Source organism: Falco cherrug, chromosome Z (assembly GCF_023634085.1).
Source record: "Falco cherrug isolate bFalChe1 chromosome Z, bFalChe1.pri, whole genome shotgun sequence".
NCBI lineage: Eukaryota > Metazoa > Chordata > Aves > Falconiformes > Falconidae > Falco > Falco cherrug.
Window position 1 is genome coordinate 17260959 of NC_073720.1, and position 25042 is coordinate 17286000.

Consider the following 25042-nt stretch of genomic DNA (forward strand, 5'->3'; position numbering starts at 1 on the left):
CGCTAAAATAAGTCTTTCTTCTCCAGGGTCTGAAACCCACTTCTGGGAATTCACAATGTTAAATTGTATTTTGTTAAAACAGATCTCAATCACACCACTTTGTATCTTAGGGCACTTCGTTTCTCAGGTTCCCTCTCCCTGTGCACTTGTCCTTTCTCCCCTCTCCCTCTCCCTCTCCCTCTCCCTCTCCCTCTCCCTCTCCCTCTCTCCTCCCCTCCCCTCCCCTCCCCTCCCCTCCCCTCCCCTCCCCTCCTCTCCTCTCCTCTCCCAGGCCACATCCCCAGCAGCTGTCAGGCCTTGGATGCATTTGTCCCCACTTTTGCACACCTTGTCTCATCCCAGCTGCAGTTTGGATGAGCAAAACTGCTTTGGTATGCAGTGTAATAAGTTCTTGTGGTGTCTGGTTATTGCAAATAGCTTATTTTTTCTCTGCATTCCCACTAAGAAGGGTAGTGGAGACACAGGATGAGCTAAGTAGTCATTTGCACTGCAACAGGCTGACAGTTATGTAAAATACTTTCATGCACAATCTCCTCTGATCCTCTGCTGGTTCAGAGGAGTATTATGGTCAGATTCTGCACGCAGACTCTTGCAAACTCATTTTCATAAACTGGGGCATTGCTAAGCATAGAGAAGACCAAGACCAAGGTTGCTCTGTTTCTTCAGCCTCAGCATTTATCTTTTCTTTCTTCTTAATCTCCTGTCTTCAGCATCTATGGTTTTAAGCCCATGGGATAAGCACAAGACCTCTTTACTGAAGTGTTTCTACAAATACTGGTACAAATCACCTTGCAGAGGCTACTGCAGAGCGACAAGGTCTGCTGACCAGATTAGTAGGAGTTACTTTGGTGTAGTATTCCACAATGGGATTAGTTAAATTACTCTATAGCCCAGACCAAACAGTGAGACCGATTCACTTTTCTGAGTTTCCCACTTCTGTATACCAGCTAAACGGCACTGATTAGGCTTTCAATTGAACGTTTTCTGAAAGGCTTTTGACCCAGTTCTGGGATGATTCATGGGATTCAACAGAATATGAATACAATGACCAACTAACTGTAACTGTCACGGACAGCAGTGGTACACACAAATGTTCAGTCAGCTTCTGGAAACCAGCCTTGCTACTACTCACAGAAGCAGACACTGATTCTATTGCACAGAGACAATTTACAGTCACAAGGAACAACGTTTTCATACCGATCAATTATTATATGCAAAACAAAGAGACGGCTTTCACCCAAACATAAATATGCAGATGCCTGCATCTAAATGGAAACCTATATTTCATTAGGATTACTGGATGAATTTAAGTTGGATCAAAATTAATGTCTGGTTTTTATTAATGTACATCTCTTAGAGAGGTATCTAGTCAGATAGGGAGTCAGTTTCTCATAGTATATACTGGAAGGATAAACATGTTTTCTGCTAAAATTCAGTGAAAAAGCACTAACAAGAGATTGAAATATTCATGAATACCAAAATATCCTATATAAATAATGGTCTTTCATCCATTGCCTAATTTTGTAATTCTTACAGTGATTTTTACCTTTTGAGAACTACTTTACATTTATAACTCAAAAATTGTATCCCTTTTCAAAGAACATGAATCCTGTTTATTTCACCTTTAAAGAAGTATAAAATGACTATGTAAATTGTTATATTTTTATTTAAACATCCTCTGTTAAATAGCAGTGCCTTTAATTCAAAATAACTTCAAAATCCAGGAAGGTCATTCTGCATCTTTAATAGCTATCATCAGAATAGTAAGCAGACGCTGAATGTCTCACTCAGAAAGATTTTATGCATTCTTCACTGCAGTTGGAACTGTCTAGACTCTCAGTAGACTTAGTCTGATGCCTCTATGTGTCTGATACCTGAACATACTTTGTTCTAGTGCATTCACTCCATGTTATCATTCATTTTTCCTACTCACCTCCAAAGTAAGAGCCATCTGTCAGCTTCAGCTCCTTGTTGGATTTGGTGATGACACCAGCAACACCATGCTGAATGAAATACATCTTTTTACCCACAGCCCCTTCTCGGATAATATAATCTCCAGGCTGGAACACCTCAAATCGCAATTTGCTTAGCATGGCAGTCACAAAATTTGGGTCTGCATTAGCAAAAAGAGGCATTGTAGCAACCAGCTTCCGACAGTTGAAGTTGACAATCTCCTAAATGGGAAGGAAACATAATGGTAAGAATGGTCAGCAAATATACAATATGACAGGCATTGGAAAAAAGACTTTCTACTTTCTTCACGAAGATCTTTATGCTCATATTGGACTTTTTTTGTGTTTCTGTCTGTGATTAATCTTTTAATTACATTTTCCTCTGTTTCTAGTGAAGTGATTGAAACAACAGTGCCATCTGATTTGTATTTCTGACATGAAAGGATGTCCTATTCTGGCAATTTTTCACACATTATTTGTTATTTCCCTAGGATTTTAAGGGGGAAAATATGACAGAAAGAAAAAAAATTAAATAGGAATTACACTTCCTGACAACAAGATTAGCTGTTGCAGCAACTGTATTAAGTGATAAAGTAAACAAGCACTGTGTTACACCAGTAACAACTTTTTGACCAGAGCATCTCCAGTGGTAATATAAATGTACATCACAGTTAGCTGCAGGGCTAGCTGAAACCAACAAGAAAATTTCCTTCCCAGAATTTAATTCATTTTATAAAAACAGAGGCATAAATTCCTGCCCTTCAAATAAATGCATATATAGTAGACCCTTATATACAGAAATCACTGCTATTTTCCTAAGACTGCTACAGACTTAAGGGTGTGTCCCACCAAGAATATTTCTATTTACAAAGCCAATCATTAGCACATCTACATGAAAGTATTAGTACCAAAAAACTATAAATGTCCTACTTGCTTTAAATAAAAAAAAAAAAGAAGGAATTCTGAAAGAGTTTCAAGCTCAATCTTGCAAACCTTACCTTGTTTTAGGAAAATTAACATGGTCAGTTGTCATACAGTTTTAACAGTGTATTAAAGAGCTGAGACTAAATAGTATTACACATGGAGAGGGGCTCAGGCAGATAGTAAATATCTATTGAGTTACCAACCTGAACATGACACGAAGAGCATATATAATCATCTGTATATAAATGCACAAAGAGCAAATAAAAAGAAAAATACAATCAGCAGTCACCTAACTGCTTTGTAAAACTAAATATAATTTGTCAGTGGAGTATCCCTAGCATTTCTTACACTAATCCAAGGCTTTGTGATCGATGTAAAGGAGACATCCCACCTACCAGTGCTCTCACCCCCTTGACTAAGGCCCATTCAAGGGTCTTCCCGCTGGAAGATGCTTTTTCAACCTCCCATGCATCTGCTGTCTCATACATCTCATATATCCCATGCATCCAGTTCTCTGAGTAGCAAGCTCAGATATACTTGTCCACAGTTCAGACAAATTCCTTCCTTCTCCCACCCTCACCATGTATTCTGCTTGCAGACATGATGGGGAAGTTCAGCTAATTCCATGGTATAAAAAACAAAATCATAGTGAGTTCTTCAAATCAGTCTCCTTGCTTCTGTGAAGGAGGAGGGAATTTCCCTTTTAAGAGAAGCCATTGGCTATGGAGGCAATTAAGAAACATGGGCAAGGTCAAAGAGCAAAGAAACAACTGCCCTTCCCCAAGAAATTATACTCTTTCAAAACAAAGACAGTAGAACTTGGAAAAATAATGTGAAACAAAATGTCTCACCAGGCACCTGGGAAGATGAAACCTCTCCAGCAATATCTTATTTTCCAATAAAGAAAGAAAAAACAGGTCAAAATTACTTCTAGTGTTACTCCTAGGATGGACTTATGATACCTTCTGACAATATTGCAGGAAAGTGTCATTATAGAATGGCCAGGTGAAAATAGAATAATGTCCCTAAGCAATAATGAACACTGATTCTTAACAAAGGGCAGTACAGTGATTCTCTTTAATCCTGGTCTCAATAGCATCACATCTATATACTTATAAAAACACTATATAAGCCTTTTTACCCTTTGGAAAGGGCCAATGAGATACCAATATATATATATAATTTTATATAATTATAATTTAATGAAGATTTAATACCAGAATTATTGGGTTAAAGATAAGAATGAATGAATAGTAAGATGCTACATCTTTGAAGTCAATCACTGAACTCAGTTGAATTCAGTGGGGATATGATTCCACCAAGAACAACTTATCTGAGAACTGTTTTAAGTAATGGAAGCAGAACAACAATCCTCTTTCAGCACAGCACTTTTCACTGCACTGCCTCACCCTCTCTGATTGCCATAACTTCCTCTTCTTATGAGTGTTTTGGTATGCCTCAAACACTGCATTATGTATGGACTACATGGCTAAGCATGAATGGGCCAGATTAACACAGGAAGAGACAGATCTGAGATCAAGAGCAGACTTCTTAATGGTTGTATGAAACTGGAAAGGTACAGGAATGCATGGCAGGAATGGAACCAAAAAAGATGTGAGGAAAAGAGCACCAAGATTTGTAATGACTAGGAAATTCCTACTTACAGAAAGGACGAGCAGTCTGCTGACTGCTATGACTCCCACCCAGTGCAGGCAAAGACATGGATGCTACCAGTGTGACACTATGGGATGATACTATCTACACACATGACATCAGAATCAGAGCTTTAAAAAAACCCCACAAACTAGTCTTGCTTGTAAAAAGCACATTAAAAAAATGATGCAAGATGTGTGCTGTTTGCCTGAAGCCAAAAATTATCTCAAGCAATATCACTGCAAGGTGTGAACTACCTGGTAGGTGTCATTGGGACTCAAGATCAGTGAATGCTGCTGAGTCATTAAATCAAGAGGAGTAATCCCAGGGTACCCCTTCAAGTATATTTTGTATGAAGGAATAAATATCATAAAGAGATTCCAGTTGACTGTCTTTCTGAAGGATGAGGAAAAGTCTGTTTTCTTCTTGTCTAAACACTCCATTTCTCAGTAAAGTTTCAGCCTCCACCTGCCTCCCAAGGGAAAGTTACTCTCTGCTCACAGTGCTCATAGTACGGTGACACTATGTGAGCAGTTCCAGACTGCATCCTGTATGAAACCACTTTACTGTGGTCTCGGCTAATGTGGGAAAGATGGCAATAACTGTTACTTGTCTTGCCTTGCTCAGGGACTTTTCACTAGACTAGCTGCTTGTTTTCCATTTCTGAAAGTGAATAGCTTGTCTTGCATGCCTAGGAGGCAGAGAAGGAAAATTAGTAAAGAAAGCAAAAATTGACTGGAAATTATATAGAAGCTGGTGGGGAAGCACAAAAAAGGCTGTGAGAGTGGAAAGTTCAACTCCAGTCATGATGAGGAAGAAAGTAAAACAGACTTAGGTGGAATACTATTAAGAAAGAGAGAATGGGAGGAAAACAAAAAGAAGGAACACAAAGACCTAGAAGAGAGGGGGAAAAGGCAGGAAGATTGACTTTAAAAAACAGATTGAGAAACTGAAGTTCCTGAAAAAGTGAGAGCACAGGAGCACAAAACCTGGAGAAAAGGTGTCTCAAGTGAAAGCTGAGAAGTAGAGCTGATGAAGTAAACAAAAGGGAAGCTAGATAAAAAACAGAGAAGTGATCAGTAATGTATCTTAATAGCATCATAGGACAGCATGTTATAGACAGAAGGGAGAACTCGGACCTGCATGACCCCTCTGTGCAGAGCCAGTCCAGCCCAACAAGAAAGGAATTCACATTCTCTTGGGAATCCCAAGAAACCATACCCTTGTCACAGGATTTTCACCCTTGGAACCTCATGTCCTCTTACAGCTCCATCTTCTGCCCACCTTTCTACATCAATATGTAATCTATATCTGGATATACCTGTGTAAACGCACATTACCTGCTCAGCCTAAGTTGCCTACTGAAGGTACCAACATAGCTACAAAACCACACTGCTGTGGAAATTTCAGCCATTATATCCTAATAATGGATTAATTTTGCTGATTATTTTCTGTGAAAGTTTATGATAAAGTACAAACCTTTCTTATTTAAGACGTTAAAAGGTTGAAAATTAATGAGGGAGAAAGAAATGTGTCATTTTTAAGTGCTTTTTCTTTAAAGTGTTCTTTTATATAAACATGAGATCATTCAGAGCAAGTAAACCACATTTCCCTAAGTCTTTATCACAGGCAGTGCTGAAATTTCATTCTTGTATATTACTTCAAATATCATCTTGGAGAGAAAGAAACAGTAAACATTATGAACCTGTTTTATGTAACTCAGAAAGCTCTAGAGGAAATAGTTCCATTTTTAAAAAGAAAGGTAACAAACAAACTGCCAAATTAAAAGTTGACATTTTTTGCAGATAAAAAAGAGTTAATTCTTTAGAGCCAGACTGGAGCCAGATTATGCTGCCCAATATGATATCTTAATTAAATGAAATAATAATTATTTTGTCTCACCTCTAAATGAAGAGAATACCAGTGAAGCCTGAGGAAAGGATTCTATAGGAGTCTATTGTATAGCTGAAATGGTTAAAAGCAAGAGTGATTCAGACCTATACAGAGCAAGCACTGATCTAGTTCAAATATTGGTCTCTGTTACACAAGTACTAAGTCAGAGGTGCAATGGTCTGCTTTATATGAGATTGGTTAGGTAATTACACTGGCTTATGGTCATTTATAGTGTACTGGTTTTATTACTCATCTTGGCGTTCCTGGCTTTTTTTCAAACTGATGTTAAAGCATCAGATATCATTTTGCGGAGGTTCAATATTTCTGGATGACTGCTCCAATGCATCTCAAGATGTCACAATTACAGAGGCAGCTGCAAGGCTGTCCTAGCTGTGCCCAGGGCATGGTGGTGGCCAACTTCTCTGATGGCATCTGTAAGAGTTTTCAGGACCTTTTCTCAAGGAGATTTTTAGATAGAAGCAGTGCTATTAGACTGATAGGAAAAAAGCTGGTGCTACAAAAAAAAGCAGACAAAATTCTTGAAATATCTGTATGCCTGAAAGGTTCTTTTCTTTTTCTCACTAAACTGACTGAGCTAATAAAAGGTATTACTTCCACCTGCAGACTATGTCCTTCTTACATGTAGGCCACCCGAGTCTGTTTATGACTACATCAAAAAGCAGCTTAGTTTCATTAGATCACTTCTACTTTCTACTGTAAAAATCTAGTGCATTACTTTGACAATGCGCATTGTTTTTAAATGAGTGTCCCTCCTTTACACTCTGCTTTCAAGGATGAGAAACTTAATCAGCCTTAATTTCCTGGCCACTGAAAGGAATAAAGCTCTTTATTGAGAAAGCTATTTTTCCTCTTAGAAATAACTCATAGAAGAAGAAGTACGGAGCAAGTGATTAAGACAGAACTGTAGGGAAAAGCAGCATATTTAGGGACTTGGGGCTGTATGAGCAGTCTAAATATATTTAAACCAGGTTTTAAGGAGAATATTATGTATGTGTTCATGATTTCCTGTAATTTTTTAACCAACTGGTCAATTACAGTCAACTTTGGCAGGAAGGAGACATCTCACTGATATTAAGTTCTCACAGGTTTTATGACAGCAGGCAATCAGGAGGACTAGGATTAGTACCCTACTGAGAGAATGACTACATCATTAGCTCACAACTTGTTAAAAGCCAGAAAATCTACATGTGGCAACAGGATGCATTATTCTTCATTTCTGGTGCACCTGAAATTGTTCAAATTGCTTTGACACAATCTGTTTAATCATCTATACAGAGTGTATGCCTAAAAAAAAAAAAAAAAACCCAAACAACAAAACTGCTCAGAGGTTTTCATGTAAGTAATAACAATTATGCACATTTTTCTACTTGAATGGGATGTCTATGATTTCCCATATTTCAATTGCATTGATCAAATTTAGCATAGACACTCTGCTTAAGTTTTATTTACAAACAGGGTAATTCTTGGACACCATCATTTCTGTCTAGAGCTGCATTGAGAAACAATTCTTCTTTTCTTCAGGACTCTGATATTTTGCCATTCTCTTAACATAGCTAGATATTGCATATGTGTGTGTTTTACAAAACCTCACTGCCTAGCCCCTTCAGCTATGTATTTTAAAGCCCAAGAATGCTCTGTCTGAGGTAGCTTATGTGTTTGACTACAGACAAAGCACAGAACGTGAAAAAACCTCTGATCTCTAAGGCAAAGATAATCTACATGCTTTCAGTTGCCTTGAAAACCAGTGGCCAGCCTGTGTATTTACATTTTCAAAGCCCTCTGGTCCCCAAGACCTCCAGCATACCAGGTTGCCCAGATGCACAAATTTTTCCAACCAGCTACGAGATAAGCTTAAGCAAGCAAAAGGAAGGCAGGCATAAAAAAGTTTTCCAGCCAAATGATGGATGAAATCCCCTGGTTGGATTCTATCAGGACTGAGTTGAAGCAGGTTTGGGTTTTATTTTTATTTTCCTGCCTAGCTCTGTTCAACTCAGTTCAAGGCAAGTCAGCCTTAAAGAGAGCTTATGGTAGCTAATATTGCTGTGTCCTAAGAGAAAGAAATCTTTTATGCATTTGAAAGCTAAAGGGATATAGATTTGACCAATTATATTTTCTTGGCTTCATTGATTAAGTGTTGGCTGGCCTTCTGCATACTTTTCTATCATTCTCTACTTGATTAGAATTTTCTATTCAACTCCTTATATGCATTTTTTATGCTTCAGAATTATTATTGCATTAAATTCAAATGCAGACAGGATAATCCTTTTGAGGATAGATGGTTCAACCAAACTTCCAATAAAGTCAGTCTGATGAAGGAGATCCATCTTTTTCCCAGCTTGTTAATTGATTTAATGGAGCTTAAGGGAGAGCAGTTCTGTGCATCTCATGCTTCTCTTCTCTTCTCTTCTCTGGATATTCCATTATATTTAGAAGATTATAAAAGAGCAAAAGAATACAGTAAAGAAAGAAAAAAGACATTAACTATCCACCCTTTCATTCACTCAACTGTCCATTCATTCCTTAACTGGGCAATTTTAAAAAGGAATTTAGCTTTTATCTTCTTTAATGTTCTGAATATTCTGCGCCTCTTAAGTTTCGTTTCCAGCTGGGAAGAGGATGAGAGGCATCGAAATGAGAACAGTGATACAGGCAATGTTTTTAGGCAGTCTCTGATTGTGAGATACACACTATAATTTCAAAATCCTGAGAAGTCCTAATAATCCAGATAAGTACATAAAGTTTGGGCCAGTTGACGAATCTCCACTTCCTGCAGGTTTTACCTTCTGAACAGCGCTGCTGCACAATATTCCTGAATGCTTTTAGAAAACACACCAAGTTTATTATAGAAGGTGATATGGAATTAGTGCTGCACAAAACAGCAACTGCTGTAGCGACTGTTCACTTCCATGAACTGAATAAAAAAACTGCAATTTGAAAATGTATTTAAGAATCACTGTTTCAATTTTCTGTCCCTGAATAACCAAATATCTTCATTCCCATTTGTGTGTGTGCATCTGTTTGTGTGTTACATTCACTAATACTGTAGTATTTACTAAAATATCTTGGGTAGGAGACACTTAAGGCTGAAATCTTCATTTAGAAAGACATTTTAAATATTGAAGTTATCCCATTATGCCAATAAGACTACAGATTTAACACATGTATTGTCAAATTGTGGCAGAAAGGTGAATCCTGGGACATGTGAAGTTTATAAAATCCTACTGGTATCCATACCTTAACCTTTTGCTAATACATGGAAGCATGGCATGAATTTGTCATCAGGTTTGTTACACAAATAAATGAAGCACAATTCATGTTTTTCTAAAGTAGTGATTAAGAAACAGAAAAAAAGTTGGTTTTTGCTAATAATTACAAAACTGCCTAGTCTGCTTGCTCACAGGTTAGTATGTACTGTAGCATTGCTTTTCCACTGTCTTTGGAGCTTCCAGTCACCTCCTTTATCTGGTAATCTGATGATTCTGGAAACTGTATTCATTCTTGTGCATTTGTACTGAAACACTGGTGATACCACTTGCTAACACCAATCAGTCTGTGGTTGACCTTGTATGTGATCTGTGTGGCAGCTACTATTTTTTTCTACTATATTATTAAAAATAAAAAAAGCTCAAATGCTACTTACAGCTTTTCTGAATGAAGTGTGTTTCTTACATTCACCAAAGTCAGTGAGATTGCATCTCACTGCCAGAAAAAAAAATGTTTTTGTTTCAGGGCGGTGCTGAAATGAGCGCTCCTGTTCTCAGAACAGTGCTTAATTCACCTGATTGCAAGGAAGAGTACTTGTGCATGACAGAAAGAAAAAAAGGAAGAGACAGTGGAGTTTCACAAAGGCAGCCTGAGTTATACTTACATTTGTGTGACTTATTAGGTAAAATTTATTGATTTGGGTCCTTTTTTGAGTAAAATATGTCAGCCAGAATCCAGAACAGCATGTGATGCCTGAACAATAGTTTCTCTCACTGAAGAAAGGGAAGGCCATGAAAAGAATATCATGTGGATGAAAGCAGGGAGGAAAAAATCTGTGTTTGAAGCTAGTAGGGGGATGTCTGGGGGTTAAAAAATGTACTGAAGCAAAGAACTAGCTGGCAGGGGGGAAAAAAACCCAAACACACCTTAGGAGAAATAAGCTAAGGCTTGGATAAAAATTTTTGTGTTTACTTACTTCTGACTTGTAGTTTGATCAAGATCAGAAACTCAAGCTAGGAATGGTTCCATGGAGATTTTATTGTGAGCTCTGCAACAGGCAATAAATTTCTTCTGCCATCCCACCCCACCCTCTTTGTTGCCTCCTTCCCACTCCCGTTCCCTGTGGGCTTCAACCCAAATGGCCAAAACAACTGAGTCAGTGAGGAGGTAGTTCTCAAGAGAATGTGCTTTACCTACACCCTGTGTGTACGTTTAGCTGACACAGTCACAACAACCAGGAAAACAGCTATTTACAAATCAGTGGTGATTTGTTCAGAGTTATTTTAAAGCTCTCCAAGAGCTCTGTATCAGAAATACTTTTATCTTGTTAACTGCTAGGTCAACACTTACTTCCTATTATGAATTACAAGCCTGGTTCAAAGCCTCTCTCTATAAAATTATTAAGTAGCTTAAATTAAATCTTACTGATTATACTGGATAAATCCCAGTTAGCTAAGCTTGAAATATCCACACTGAAATTATATTTACAGTTTTTAAGTACATTTTAGTTTGCATCTAATTTGACTTGTAACTATTCAATGAAGGCCTACTCTATATTATGGTATGGGAGAAACAGTAAATTCCTAACTACCTAGCACACAAAATCTAAACAATGCTGCACTATGTATAATATGCATCTTAGAGTGGAGAAAAAGAGTTTTTGTAAACAATTACAAGTTTTATTTCTTATAACAATGACTAGATTTCTTAGAAGAATGTGCAACAGGACCCTAAATGCCTCTGTATGTATGTACTAAAATATTTACAATGTCAGCTATAGATCTACACATCTATATATAGCAGAAGTATATAAAAGGAAAGATAAGGAGGATGCACAATCCCTTTCTAATTCTGAATCAGCCTGTGTCACTGCTTTACTGTGTGAACTGGGACAAGCTAATTATGAGAGCATTTGAATTTGCCTTCTAAAGGAGGCTACTGAAAAGGGTGCTGCAGTGGGATCAGGTGCAAGGGCTCAATGATGTTATGTTGTGAGTAGCTACTTGCAACATGAGTGCAGGGAGCTTGTGACCCACATTCAGGCCGCTGTGCCAGAGTGCAAGCATGCAGAAGTAGAAAAATACTGAAAGTGCTGATTCTAGAGCCCAGTTTTACAGTGAAACATGAGGATAATGTTCAGTTTTAAGGATGAGAAATGGAGAGCTGGCTCCAGAACAGATATCATCTGGTGGTGAAAACAAAGATGAAGTCTCTGGAAATAACTTTGTAGAGCAACAGCCAGACAGCCCTGAAAATAGCATTTACTTGAGAATGCCATTTTGGCTAATATTGGTAGCTGCAGGGGAAAGACATGCATAAATGGCATGGAGGTGTAGACTGGAAGAAATTCTGATTAGTGCAAGTAGGCATGGTGACAGCAAGAACAGCCCCGACAGCAGATCATGTGGAGGATGAAGAGAAGGCAAACTGGCAAACTGGCAGGTATAGACTAGTGAACATGGATTAGCAATAACAGCTAGAGTAAATGTATCAGGCTCTTTAAATATCCAGTAGGCAGACACACTTAACAATGGCATGGTATCAGAGTAACAAAGAGTCACATAACAACTAGGAACTAGATCATGCTCAACGCTTGACAGATCAAGGATGCATAGGCCACCCACAGCATCTGTACTTTCTGAAAATCTTTTGTTCTAGGGAGCATGGAGTGGAAATGGCTGTGTAAATAATACATAAGAGGCCAGGGAAGATACCTGTAGCCTTCCATCATCTACATTTAGTAATTATGCTGTGCTTGCCCAATGCATTCAGTCACTAAGTAAGGCCTTAAATATTTGTGCTTATGCTTTCCCTCCAGGAACAGATATGCACTAAAAGCAAGGGGACCTGATGACACAAGGCACACAGGAACTGCCATTAGCATCTGTGCATGAGACCTGGCAGCCACAGGATGCAGGTGCATAGGCAGTGCCACGTTGCTTACATCAGTTAAATATTCCTTTTCACAACAATTTCAGTTCATCTGCTTGCCCAAAGTTTTAAATTTATTTAGCCATTAATAGGATTTAAGTATAATTATATTAATCCCTTCTGGAATTAAATACAGACTGAGATTCTTTTCCGTAAGAAATATGTTCCTATAATTTATTCAAAAATATTTTCAAATTATCTTAATCTCTACGTTTACGAATAAATATATCTATATTGATTTTATATCATAGGAGAGCCCTTAAAACCCTTCTCATTATAGTTAATTTTAAGGTAATATATTGTAAACATAGACTGGTGGCATAGGAAGTATGTGTTGAGATATACAGTGAGAAACATAAAGTCCATACTGGAGTACATAATGGAATGCATGTACTTAGTATTGTGCAAAGATATCAACAGAGTATTCTCACACGTATATCCTGGATACATGTCGTTGCATGTGTATGCCTGAAAGCATGTGTATATATGCATATATATGCTCTCCCACACATATATTGACATGTTTACATGGACATATCTATACATTCCCAAATGTACATATTTGTATACATAATGTAAAAAAATCAAAGTTTAACTAATTAATGTGTCCCATTAAGAGCATGTGCTTGTGAAGTTATAATCTACAAGCAAAAAGGTGAGAGGTAAGAAGATTCTGCTCCCAGTCCCAATTATATTCTTTGGAAATGAAATGTCCTCATGTTCTATATTTTGCAAGGACACATGATCTGTATCTATTTCCAGTGAACATCTCACATGGGGGCCTAAAAACAGGCCAGTCATGAACTTCAAATAATGTCTCAGGCAGGGTATTAACCTTTTTCTCACATTCTAAGTTTGTCCCATTGCTGTATCAACATTATGAAGAATATATATGGTGTTAAGAGAATGACAGAGCAAGCTACAGACACCTCCAGTTCTGCTTCTCTACATATGTCATTGCCTCTTATTTCCTTTCAAGGTACGTTATATATTACGCTGCCCACATATAACATTGACAGCATCTGTCTTCCTCTCAGTAGTAAATCTATTTTGTGCCAGATGCTAAAAAGCATGAACTGTTTAATTTTCAACCTCAACTGATGGGAGACTTTCTACACTTGGTGTAATGTGGATGATTACAAGATCTCTTATACTCATTAATACATAAGTGCTTATACAATGTGTGGCAATAAGTGGTACAATGATTGGCTAGATTTTTGTCTTGGGGACCGTGGATGTCTGTACTAGCCACTGTATTTCCCAGATAACCTGTTATGACTCCCATAGCATAATGTTTTCATGAGGTATATTTTTTCAAATTATTCTCAGTAGTTCTATTACTTTCTTACATTTTTAAAAGACACAGACCCATCTTCATTTCCTGATTTTCAATTTAGTAGAAGAAAAAATGCCTCAGTATGAAATAAACTTATTTTTAATACATGTAAGTGACTTTTATGAAATCACAGAGATAAAATATAGTTTTCAGTTGCACAGTTAACTAATGACTGTAATCCAGGCTAAAATGAAAACTGTTAATTACAAAGAATGTGGCTTTTCTTTAAAATATATATAAGCACACAGGTATTTATTTTATCCACAAAAATATTTAGCCTTCTAGTAAGGCACCATAAAACTTACAGCTGTATGTGCTTTAGGGCACATTGTTAGTATTCTCTTAACCAGCTACAGAGTTTTCACTTTTCACAAATGAAGGGAAAGAAAAATTCATTTATTCAGAAGGAAATTAACAAACAAAGACTCCACAGATCAAGCTGGGAGATTAAAATCCTCTTAGGGGAACTCCTTGCCAGTCAGTGCTCAATTCCTACCAAGGCTGGCTTAGTTAGGATCCAGTGCTACCACTGAGTGGGACTGTGTAAGGTATCATGAAAGAGATGGAAAGAACAGATAAAAACCATTGCCTTGAACTCATCCCAGGCACTACCAGGAAGTCTGCACCTGTACCCACAGTGTCAAACTCCACATTTTGCACCAGCTTTTAAATCCACTCATGTCTAACAATCTTGTATGGCAGTAATTTAGGCCCAAGGGGAGGAAGACTTTTTGTTAAGCACTAAAAATATCAGACACTAAGTTCCTTCAGTGTTAAACAGTTACCTTTAAATTAAACAAGTGTAATTCAACACCACCTGCATCTGCATCTATGCTAAATTTCATTATCTGTCCATTTATAAATAGTCTCAATTATTTTTTTTTTTCAGTTCTCCTTTCCATTTAATCTCTTACATACAGACTCTTCATCAAAAGAGATTACACTTTCAAAAGATTATTTTGCAACTAAGGAGCACAGCTCTTATTTTTCAGGTACTAAGACTTTAGAAAAACAGTATTTCACCTTTGGCTTACCTGCAAGACAATTTTTGGGGAAAAGATTGTAAGTATTTCCTTACTGTGTTTGCTAGGTAACAGCAGTCTAAAACTACAGATTAGACAGAATTTTGTGCAGTTTTCAAAATTATGTACAATTTTTTTGTAGAAGTGGCAGTAGGGAAAAAGCAAAACAATGATATAGCATTGCCATGATGTGCAGAGCTTAACTGTGATATCTCCAACAGCTTTAACAATATTTACCTTCTTAAATCACCAGTGTAACAACTGGAAATTGAGTTCATAAATGGGCATTCATAACAGATTTTGTGCTTTGTTGTTTTTGTTCTCATAGAGTCATAGAAAGGCTGGAAAAGACCTTTGAGATTAAGTCCAACCGTTAACACAGGATTGCCAAGTTCATCACTAAACCATGTCCCTAAGTGCCACATCTATGTGTTTTTTATACAACTCCAGGGATGCTGATTCCAACACCTCCCTGGGCAGCCTGTTTCAATGCTTGACCACACTTTCAGGGATAAAATTTTTCCTAATATCCAATCTAAACCACCTCTGGTGTAACTTGAGACCGTTTCCTCTTGTCCTGTTTCTAGCTACCTTGGAGAAAAGACCAAACCCCACCTGCCTAAAACCTCCTGTCACGTAGCTGTAGAGAGGAAGAAGATTCCCCCTGAGTCTCCTCTTCTCCAAACACCCCAGTTCCCGGAGCTGCTCATCAGAAGACTTGTGCTCCAGACCTTTCACCACCTTTGTTGCCCGTCTCTGGACATGCTCCAGCACCTCAATGTCCCCCTTTCAGTGAGGGGCCCAACCCAAACAAAGGATTCGAGGGGCGGCCTCACCAGTCTCCAGTGCAGGGGACCAGCACTGCCCTGGCCCTGCTGGCCATGCTGTTCCTGGTACAAGCCAGGGTGCTGTTGACCTTCTTGGCCACCTGGGCACACTGCTGGCTCACGCTCAGACAGCCACCAACCAGCCCCCCCAGGCCCTTTCCCCGCAGGCAGTTCCCAGCCCCCTGCCCCCAGCCCGCAGCGCTGCGGGGGCTGGTGTGACCCACGGGCAGGACTCGGTATTTCTCCTTGTTGAACCTCATACAACTGGCCTTGGCCCATCAGTCCAGCCTGTCTCCTTGTCTTTGGCTTTGAGATCACATCCTTTTAAAAGGCTGGAGTTGCCTTAATTTTTGTGTTGGAAATTCTCTGTACCCTTCTGTATGCTGTTACTACCATAATCATAACAGGCAACAGTGCATAAAAATAGGCACATGCATTTGCTTCTGCATCAGGCAGGTCATGGGATATTTATCTCGTCTTGGTGGTTGTGGGTCACAAATCTAATATATTATTTGTGTTGACTTTCATGGACACTGGCATGTTTAAATGCTGCCCACTCAACACAGAAACTTTTGTATCACATGACTCCCACAGCAGTTTTAAGATTCCAGAAAAATATGCTTCAAAAGACCTTAGCTGGCTTCTGGATCTAGACTTTAAATTCAACAGTGAAAACTGAAGGAAAAGATGTTCCCTTTCACCAGCTCTAAGAATGAAATTTACATGAAAGGGACATGGGCATGCCCATACTGTGCATCCCTGTCTTGTTTGTACCACGTTTTCTACTAGGATCAGGGCTGTATCCTGTCTTCTGCTTTCCTCCTTCCCTTTCCCACACTTCTCTTCTTCAAGTGCCATGACTTTTTACTGCAGAAGCCCATGAGGGGAAAACGGAGAACTTTGGTAGGTACCAGATTTCTTTCCTGTAGCCATGACCTGAATCTCCTAATTTTGAATAAAATGAGTCATGCAATTTCCAATCCTGCATCATAAATTTTCATTTATTTATTTTTTTCATTTATCTTGAATTATTCTTTAAAGGGTTCAAAGGAACATGTGTGAACTGCTATTTTAACATAATGGATTTGCAGTCACAATTCAGGGATTAGGGCAAAAGATCATTTGGTTTTAGCTAAATAACCCAAAACTTTCCAAATCCTACTAGAGAGGACACTAACCAAGCCAAAGTAAGCACAGTGTCAAAAGAACAGGTTTACAGAAGGGGAACTAACTAATAAGTCATCTGAAATACTTTATTATTTTTAACCTCCTTAAAATCAGCAATGCCATCTATAATTGCAATAACATATTCAGACCTAGTAGGAATGAACATGCTGTGGTAAGCATTGTCTAATATGTAATAACCTTTCCTGGCTTTCAGCAGAAACTGCATAAAGGAAAAAAGAAAAAAAGTGCTTGACTCTTTCCATCCACTGCCCCTAGCACCACCTGGGTTTCAACTAGCTGAACAAATTCTTCAGTTCATTAAGAACTGAGACATGAAAGACACTTGGAAGCATGATCTTGGACTGAATAAGGCAATGGTGTGAAATTTTCCTCTGCGGGAAAGCATTCATTGCATTGGCTGCTGTTCTCTCAGTGCACTGGACCTGGCCCTCATAAACCTTTCTGATTCTGCTCTTCAGATGCCTGAATAGCAGTTCAGACTGGAACTGCAGTTCCTGCGGTAGCAGGCACAGAGTGGATTTACTTTTCTGTAAGGGAATTTGACATCTCTCACAGCATCTAGTTTCCATCTAAATAGTCTGGTACTTTTCTCAAACAACTTATCTTTCTGTGAAAGACAACTTCTGCAGGAAGATATGGGAATTTGATTTGGATGAGTATATTTGAAGAGCTCATGAAAGAACTGTCATGCCTGAAATATTTATTGAACAATTATGACAAAGGAATCTCGTAGGTGCAGTAACAAAACTTCGAAACCGTAACTACTGAGAACTGTTGGTGTATTATTATCTGTAATATTGAAAGCTGTTAGAACTTGGACTTGCCAAAGCATGTCTCAGCTGAGGATGGATTTGCTAACAAAGCATGTGAAACAGAAGGGACTGCGATCAAAGTTTCTTGAATATGTGTAACAGCAACAAAAGTTGTTGACAATTCAAAAGCTGTGCCTCAGCGGCAGCATGTACACTTGTGTATATGCATACATCCAGGAGCAACACACTCCCCACAGTTCAGGAAATCAACCTACATTGTCTTAGGTCCCCAGAAAACGGATCTGAGGATGCACACAGCTTGTTACCATGTCATACCAGCCAGAGAAAAACATCTTGAAACATAATAATCCAATCACCTGGTGATTGTTCATTTCCAACATGTAGTATTGGTTACTATTTTTAATTTTAAAAACTTAACTATAATCCTTTCTAAGAGGTTTTCAGGGTTGTTTTTTTTTTAAGCCTTGTATGCTTAGATTTAGGCACATCCTACACAGATCACTGAAAAATACAAATACTTCTGTTTTTCAGCATTTGTCAAATAAATAATGCTGTGGTATATAAGGATTTATTCTGCAACACCAACATGCTGCATAATTCATTTATGACTTCAGTACTCCAAAGTATGAACTAAAGTTACATCAAATCTGTGTCTATCTGAAAAAACTAATGCACTAAAGAGGTATTCACTCTCTCCATACAGCTGTATAATGACATACTTAAATGAGTTCCAGTATGACTACATTTATAACTCTGCCACATTTTTCCTAGTTTTCTTCTTTAAGCTTCATACCAAGGTTCACTGCATATAAAAATTAATAAAAATACAGTGGTTTATGATGGAAAAATTACCTCTCTGTCTATGAGCTACAGATATAAGTTGCTATGGAAGCAAAATATTTGGAATCTCCAATAATTAAATATTGACTCTGATACTTTATTTTTTTAATAAGCTCATTTGATTTTCTACCATTATTTTAATATTTGGTGGCCTGAATCCAAAAAACATAATGACTACACTATCAAAGAGGACTGAAGCATACTATGATCTAATCACACCATATTTTGGGCTCATACAATTAACTCTGGAGATGTATCATCCTTTGTGCATAGGATTATATTACAGTCTAAATGAGAATATAATGTTTTGTGATTTATGAAGATAAATAGAAGGGAAGAAATTACAAAAGTAAGTAAATTTTAATGGAGAAAAAGAGCAGGTTAACAACTGGGGGGAAAAATGGTGACGTTACCAAATCGATGATTTGAAAATTGATTTTGAAAAGACCAAATACTTTCTCTAAAAATATAATTAATTTTCTATATGTATCAAATTAATCTGCTTTTAGTCCTGTTTTGACATAGTTACAATTACTATTATCAATTATAAATCCATGGAAGCTTGGAGAGTACCTTTCTTACAAGAACTCTCACAAAATGCCACCCTGGATGTTACACTGAGCAGTGTGCAGGATCTTTTCCAGAATCTTACACCTGACTCATTAGGCTGTAATAGGTACCATAACTTACTTACATTTGCTGTCCTTGCCAAGCACTTCACACAGTTATGTTCAATTTTGGAAATAGCACCATGTAAAGATGAAGAAGCTTGTTAAAAAGAAACTAAAAGCAGCTTATTACAGGCTGATTGAAAATTATGAAAGGAAAGCAATGTTAACTGATACACCTAGACAAAAACATATAATAATGTATCCATTACCTCTTAAGAATTAGCTCCTACAGTTATGATTTTAAAACTCAGTAATTGACAGTGATTAAAAAAGCAAATTAATATTAGAAATTATTAGGAAAGGAATTATTCACATTATTATAACATCAGTATGCTGGCTGCAGAACTGGTGCTCTCATCTCTATAGTAGAGAAGGGAAAAATTGAGAATGGCGAAAAGGATTACCATGGGGATGAGCTATCTTCCATGCAAGGAAGAAGTAGAATAGGTCTCTTTACCTTCAAAAAAATACAGTTTACAGATATCATATAAGTCTAAAAAATCATAACTGGCATGCAAAGGGTGGGTAGGACTGACTGTACTATCACTTTTTCTACAAGAATTAATGGCCACCAAACCCAAAAAAAGAGTGGGAGCTAGGTTCAATCCCAAACCGAGGTTGTTTCTCATGCAACAGGGTACAAGTCTGTGCTCCTTGCCAAGGGATGGTGTGGGTGCAGAGTACATGGATTCAAGAGGAGTGTAAATAAGTAATTGGAAGAGATATGTATTAAAGATTACCCAGTATACAAGTCATATCAGTCTCAGAGAATCCCTTGAACTAGAATATTGGTAGTCTAGGAAGGTCATTAAGGGAAATACCATACTTGCCCTGTTCTTATAGGTAGGCTTCCACCTACAGCCACTGCTGGCGAAGCTGGTAGCTTAGACAAATACCAGAGCTGAGTCACTTAAACATTTCTTACACTCTTTTCTTAGATGAAACTGCTTATGTATGTCTTTAAACTTTTGAAGTTCAGGTGTCCTTCTGGAATAGCTTTCCCTCAGTTGTGGGTTTTTTTGAGCTGTTGCTTTTTTTTTTTTTTTCTTTCTTGTTGTCTGTACCATCACCATTTCATGTCATGACAGCCATAAAGACAACTTTTAGGATTAGGGGCTTTCTGATGCCAAATGATGTTCAAGGATGTAGGTGACAAGAACTCCAAGTTAAAAGATAGGAACCTTAGAAACTTCACAAGTATCTATGTCTGCTGAAGAACCAGAGATGATATTTATATAAGGCAAACATGCTAATTGCTACCAATTGCTAATTACTACCTCAAGAAATGAGGTAGGTAGGTAGTTAATTGCAAATATTATTAAAGGTAGCATTTATTTCATACATCAACTGCTATTTGAAGATGTAGCCTGTTTTCTAAGCTAGTCAGCTAGATTTTTACCACTAGAGTGTATGGGGAGAGGTATGTGCAGAGAAAGCCTGACGATTAGCTCAGACTTTTTGCAGAGCTTGTATGGAGCTACAGATAGGTTTGACAAATCCAACCTTGCATGGCCTGGCAGAAGCAATTTAAAATCTTCTATATCTACTGAAATTTTAACTGCTAGAAGACCTCTGACTAACTGATTCTCAACAAGGCTGGACAGTTATTATCAGAGAAATGTAACTGTGAAAAAGGGGATATGCTTTCAAGTAAGAGTGAAATTTCTGAATTTAATGAAAAGAAACCTTTAATTCTTTATTTTCATCAGAGAGCACCTTCCCTTAAGAGCAGGGTGCAGCACACCGCATATGGCAATGCATAGTTATTACCGTTTGAGTGCGTAGAGCTGAGGATATCCAATTAACTACATTACCATGGGACTAATATACCCAAACTGTGCAACCAATTTAACTGGGGAGAAGATAAAGTTTTTAAGTCCCATTTTCTAATAAGTGTCTACCTTAGTTCCCAGTCATTGAAGGGAATCTCTTCATTAATGCAAGTTTACCCTTGAATGATACAGGTCAACTACCAGCTTAACACAGCTATGAAGCACCTAAAGAAAGCCTTGTAAAATTTGAAAATGTTCAGTATTCTTTTCTTCGTATTTTATGAAGCTGTAGTTAATTCCCCACAATAAACATGACTCTGTTGCTGTTACCCAATGTTAGCCACTCACACATGTGCACCAGACCTTTTCTTAGCTTTTCCTTATTTTCATCATACAATCAAGTATGAATGTTTCATACATAATTTTCAGAAGCTCAGTAAAATGAACATCCATCCTTTTTTACCAGAAGATCTTTTACCTCTACTATAAGCATATACAGCTTTATTAGGAGTATTGATCACATAAGAATTAATTTTACACCAGATTTTTACTGCTAATTCTATGTCCTTTAGGTATTTTTAATGATTGAATGATCGTATTTATAGCATGCATAATTACTTCTCTGCTAAAAAAGAGTGAGACAACTTTTTTTCCAACATGGGCCAAAAAAGGGTCATAATCAGTAAAGAGAGCCTAGCCATGGAAAATTTCAGTCCATACAATAAACTTGAACGGTTGAGAACAAGGAGAACTAGAAGACACTGCAACCTTTTTTATAACATTTTATAATATCCATGTTATAATTATGCAGTAGTTTGTGTGGTTTCTTTTGTTCTACTTACTGTGAGGAAATAATGATTTCCGTGCAAAGTCTTAACCAGAAGATACTTTGATCAAGGTAAGTATACCCTGTGGAGACTGAATGTTTAATTCTTACCCAATGCTAAACTCAAAGTACCACAAAATGCAGGATTCATTAAAAACTTAAGAAATGCAGTAAATACTTATTCTTGAATGATGCAGCTACACTACCTGTGTTGTCACCTCAACATTATAGCCTTGTGCAGATACTGGTACAGAAGATGGTATATCCTGTCCAATATGTGAACAATTGTGTTCTGCCTTTAAAAGGCTCTACTTTATTATTCATTAGTAACATCAAAAAACCTCTACCTGCACTACCAAACTGCACATACTGAATTGGTAGCTAAAACAGAATTTCAAACTGTTAATTTCAGCAAGTAAAAAAGTGGTGTTTTTAAAGCACTGTGCGTAAGCTGCTGCCACAATTTGGACAGATTCATTGGCAAAAGTCTTCTGGCATTGCCACTGTCCAGTTCTTACTTATTTTTTTTTTCTTTATTTTTTTTTTATCTTCTTCTGAACAACTACTATGTTGTCATCAGAGCAGTGTGCAACCTGATTGTAGATGAGTAAATGTATTTTTCGTATATAATACAGGGAACAAAGAAGACATCCTAAGTGCAGCACGACCACAGCAAAAACAGAAGCCACCTTTTCTGTGAAATTCTATTCTTACTCCATGTTTTTAGTGGCTCATTAATTTTTGAAAGTTTCCATACTTCATCTCTCCTCTGAAGTGCTTTTTGGGTTTTATGCTTGACCAAATTTTCCATGCTGCTCTTAGGCGATAAGAAAAAAGGAAGGTAAGGTGACAGGACTAAGGCAGGGAGGAATGAAGGGAGGAAAAGACAGGTAATTAGAGTGCCATAACAGCAAACTGTTTGTTAATAAAAGAAGATTTTGCAATGGAAGTGTATTAGACTTGATTTATGGAGAAAAACTTTCCGTAAAAGTGGAAACAGATGAAACTGTTTCTGATGTCAGTGATTGATGCATCTGTACATGCTTCTGTTCTTTTAACAAAAAAAAGGTTCCATACTGGCCAAGATTCATGTTTTGACTGTCACTGTACTCTAGGGATAATTCCCATATTTTCCTGTCTTACATGATAGATTTTTACAGTACATTCTCATCCTAACATTTCAAAAGCTACCAAGGGAAGCCAAAGGGTAAACTGGCACAGGCAGTGCAAAAGCCAGAGATCTCCCTTTGCCCTCCAAAACACTTAGAAATTCACAATATAACAAAAGGACTCAGGCTACATCTGTCTTAGGGAATCTAATGGGCCCAGGCACTGGAATTCTGTCATCTATAGTGTTAATTTTTTAGAACAATCACGGTTTGGCCTGATTTTGACTTGAACCATCTAGCAATGACCCAGCAATTTTGGGCAGCATTCACCATTCCCAGTCGGCACTTTGTGAGGAGGGAGGCCACTACTGGAGTTTCATAACACGGATGTGGCAAAACTGTGCCAGCTGCCCTCAGAGCCCATGAACAGGCAGGGCAGTTAGTTTCTTATAACTATTTTAACTATAGAACTTGATTGATCTTGGCAATGGATTGCCATGTTTCCCCTTCATAACAAAGAGAAATATTCAATGGTACAGACAATCCATCACAGACCTATCCTCTTCTTATGCCACAGAACTTATTAAAAAAAAATCCAAACAACCTTCATGTATATTTCTAAAACTACAGGTGTCATCCTGCGCTCTGTTTGGTAATATGTATACGTTATTTTTATATATATATATATACACATGCAAATATACATTCAGCACCTCTCACCCCATGGCAGAAGATACTAAAAAGCTTTACTTGCTATCACTGAAAAAATGTACAGGTTTCATCACATATCAGATTGCTCCTCCTTTATTCTCGCTTTTTCTTGCTTCTTTTCTCTTTTCCCTGTTTATGCTTTCTTCTCCCTGAATTTTTCAACTTCGTTATTCTCTGAGGTTTTTTTCCTCCTTTCAGTAGAGGGTATCAGCCAACTGGTAACACAAACATCCTTGAGTAGGTCAGACATGAGCACTACCCAACAAAAGACAGTCAGATTTATATTCCCATTAAGCAGCTATTTCTGTTACAGCAAGATGAATGCTGCTTTCCCCCCACACAAGCACCTTGCCAAAGAATATTCCAGCTGTTTCCACACAACAAATGTAACATAGCGTTACATAACAACACAACACAGCACAGCACAGCACAGCACAACACAATATTATAAACCCCCTGAAATGGGAATACAGACTGGAGTTTTAAGAAAAGAGATTTTGTAGTGGCTTGTGTATCATACTCCAGCTTCCTCATCTCCAGTAGAGACCACCCTAACCAAGGATGCTACTTCACACAGTGAAAAACAGCAACTCTCTCTTCACTGGTGACTTCCAGTGGTTTCATCAGCACGGGTGCATGGTCAGCAGTCAGGGAGAGCAGAAAAAACCTTTCACCCAGGACCATTCTAGTACAGCCCCTCTCTATTTTAAAGAATTGCAGAAACCCATGAGTTTCACTCAACAATTAAGAACAGGATTTTACTCTTTGACATCCTTGTGTGGCCATGATTCTGACAGACTGGTTCAGACTAGATGTAAATCTGCTTATGTCTTTGTGTCAAACTAATATTAAATTCATTATCCTGGTCATTCATTGACAAGGTCAAATGAGATGAAATGTTACAGAATAGAATCAGAAAGAGCATTTCAACACAGAAACAGCAAAGGCATGAAAAATTTCCATAGCATGAAAAACTCCTCAAATGCTTTAATCTTACCTCCCTGAGGGGATCGTTGAGCTCATTCAAAATGTTTTCTTCATCAAAGATCTTGCCTTGGTAGCGGTGCTCATAGTAATCATGGATTTTCTGGCGCATTTCAGCAGGTAACTTGTGGAATGACATGTACTGTTCCACTTGTTTGTACTGTCAAGACAATTAAAGGAAGAATCAGAAAAAAACCACTTTTTTACTACCTAAAGAAGGCACCAGCAAAATGAAAATTCATTCACGTAGCAAATTAAGCTTTACATATGTTATAAAGATCGCATTTTATTTATGTCAGAGAACCTTCACAGAAATATTAATTTAGTATTACTTACGTGACATCACAACTATCAATTGCAGAAACTGCCTTTAGTCGTGATGCATGCTGATATCCACATGAATAT

At 37.7% G+C, this 25042-nt stretch overlaps 1 protein-coding gene across 1 annotated transcript in view; it reads right to left on the minus strand.

Moving 5' to 3' along the window:
- HCN1 (hyperpolarization activated cyclic nucleotide gated potassium channel 1) overlaps positions 1-25042 on the minus strand; it is a 194966-nt gene that overhangs the window by 18159 nt on the left and 151765 nt on the right. Inside the window, exons 5-6 of the mRNA XM_055699520.1 lie at positions 24651-24797; positions 1934-2174 (exon numbers count right to left, since the gene is read on the minus strand). Of these exons, the coding sequence (XP_055555495.1) occupies positions 1934-2174; positions 24651-24797 (388 nt within the window). The remainder of the gene's footprint in view (positions 1-1933; positions 2175-24650; positions 24798-25042) is intronic.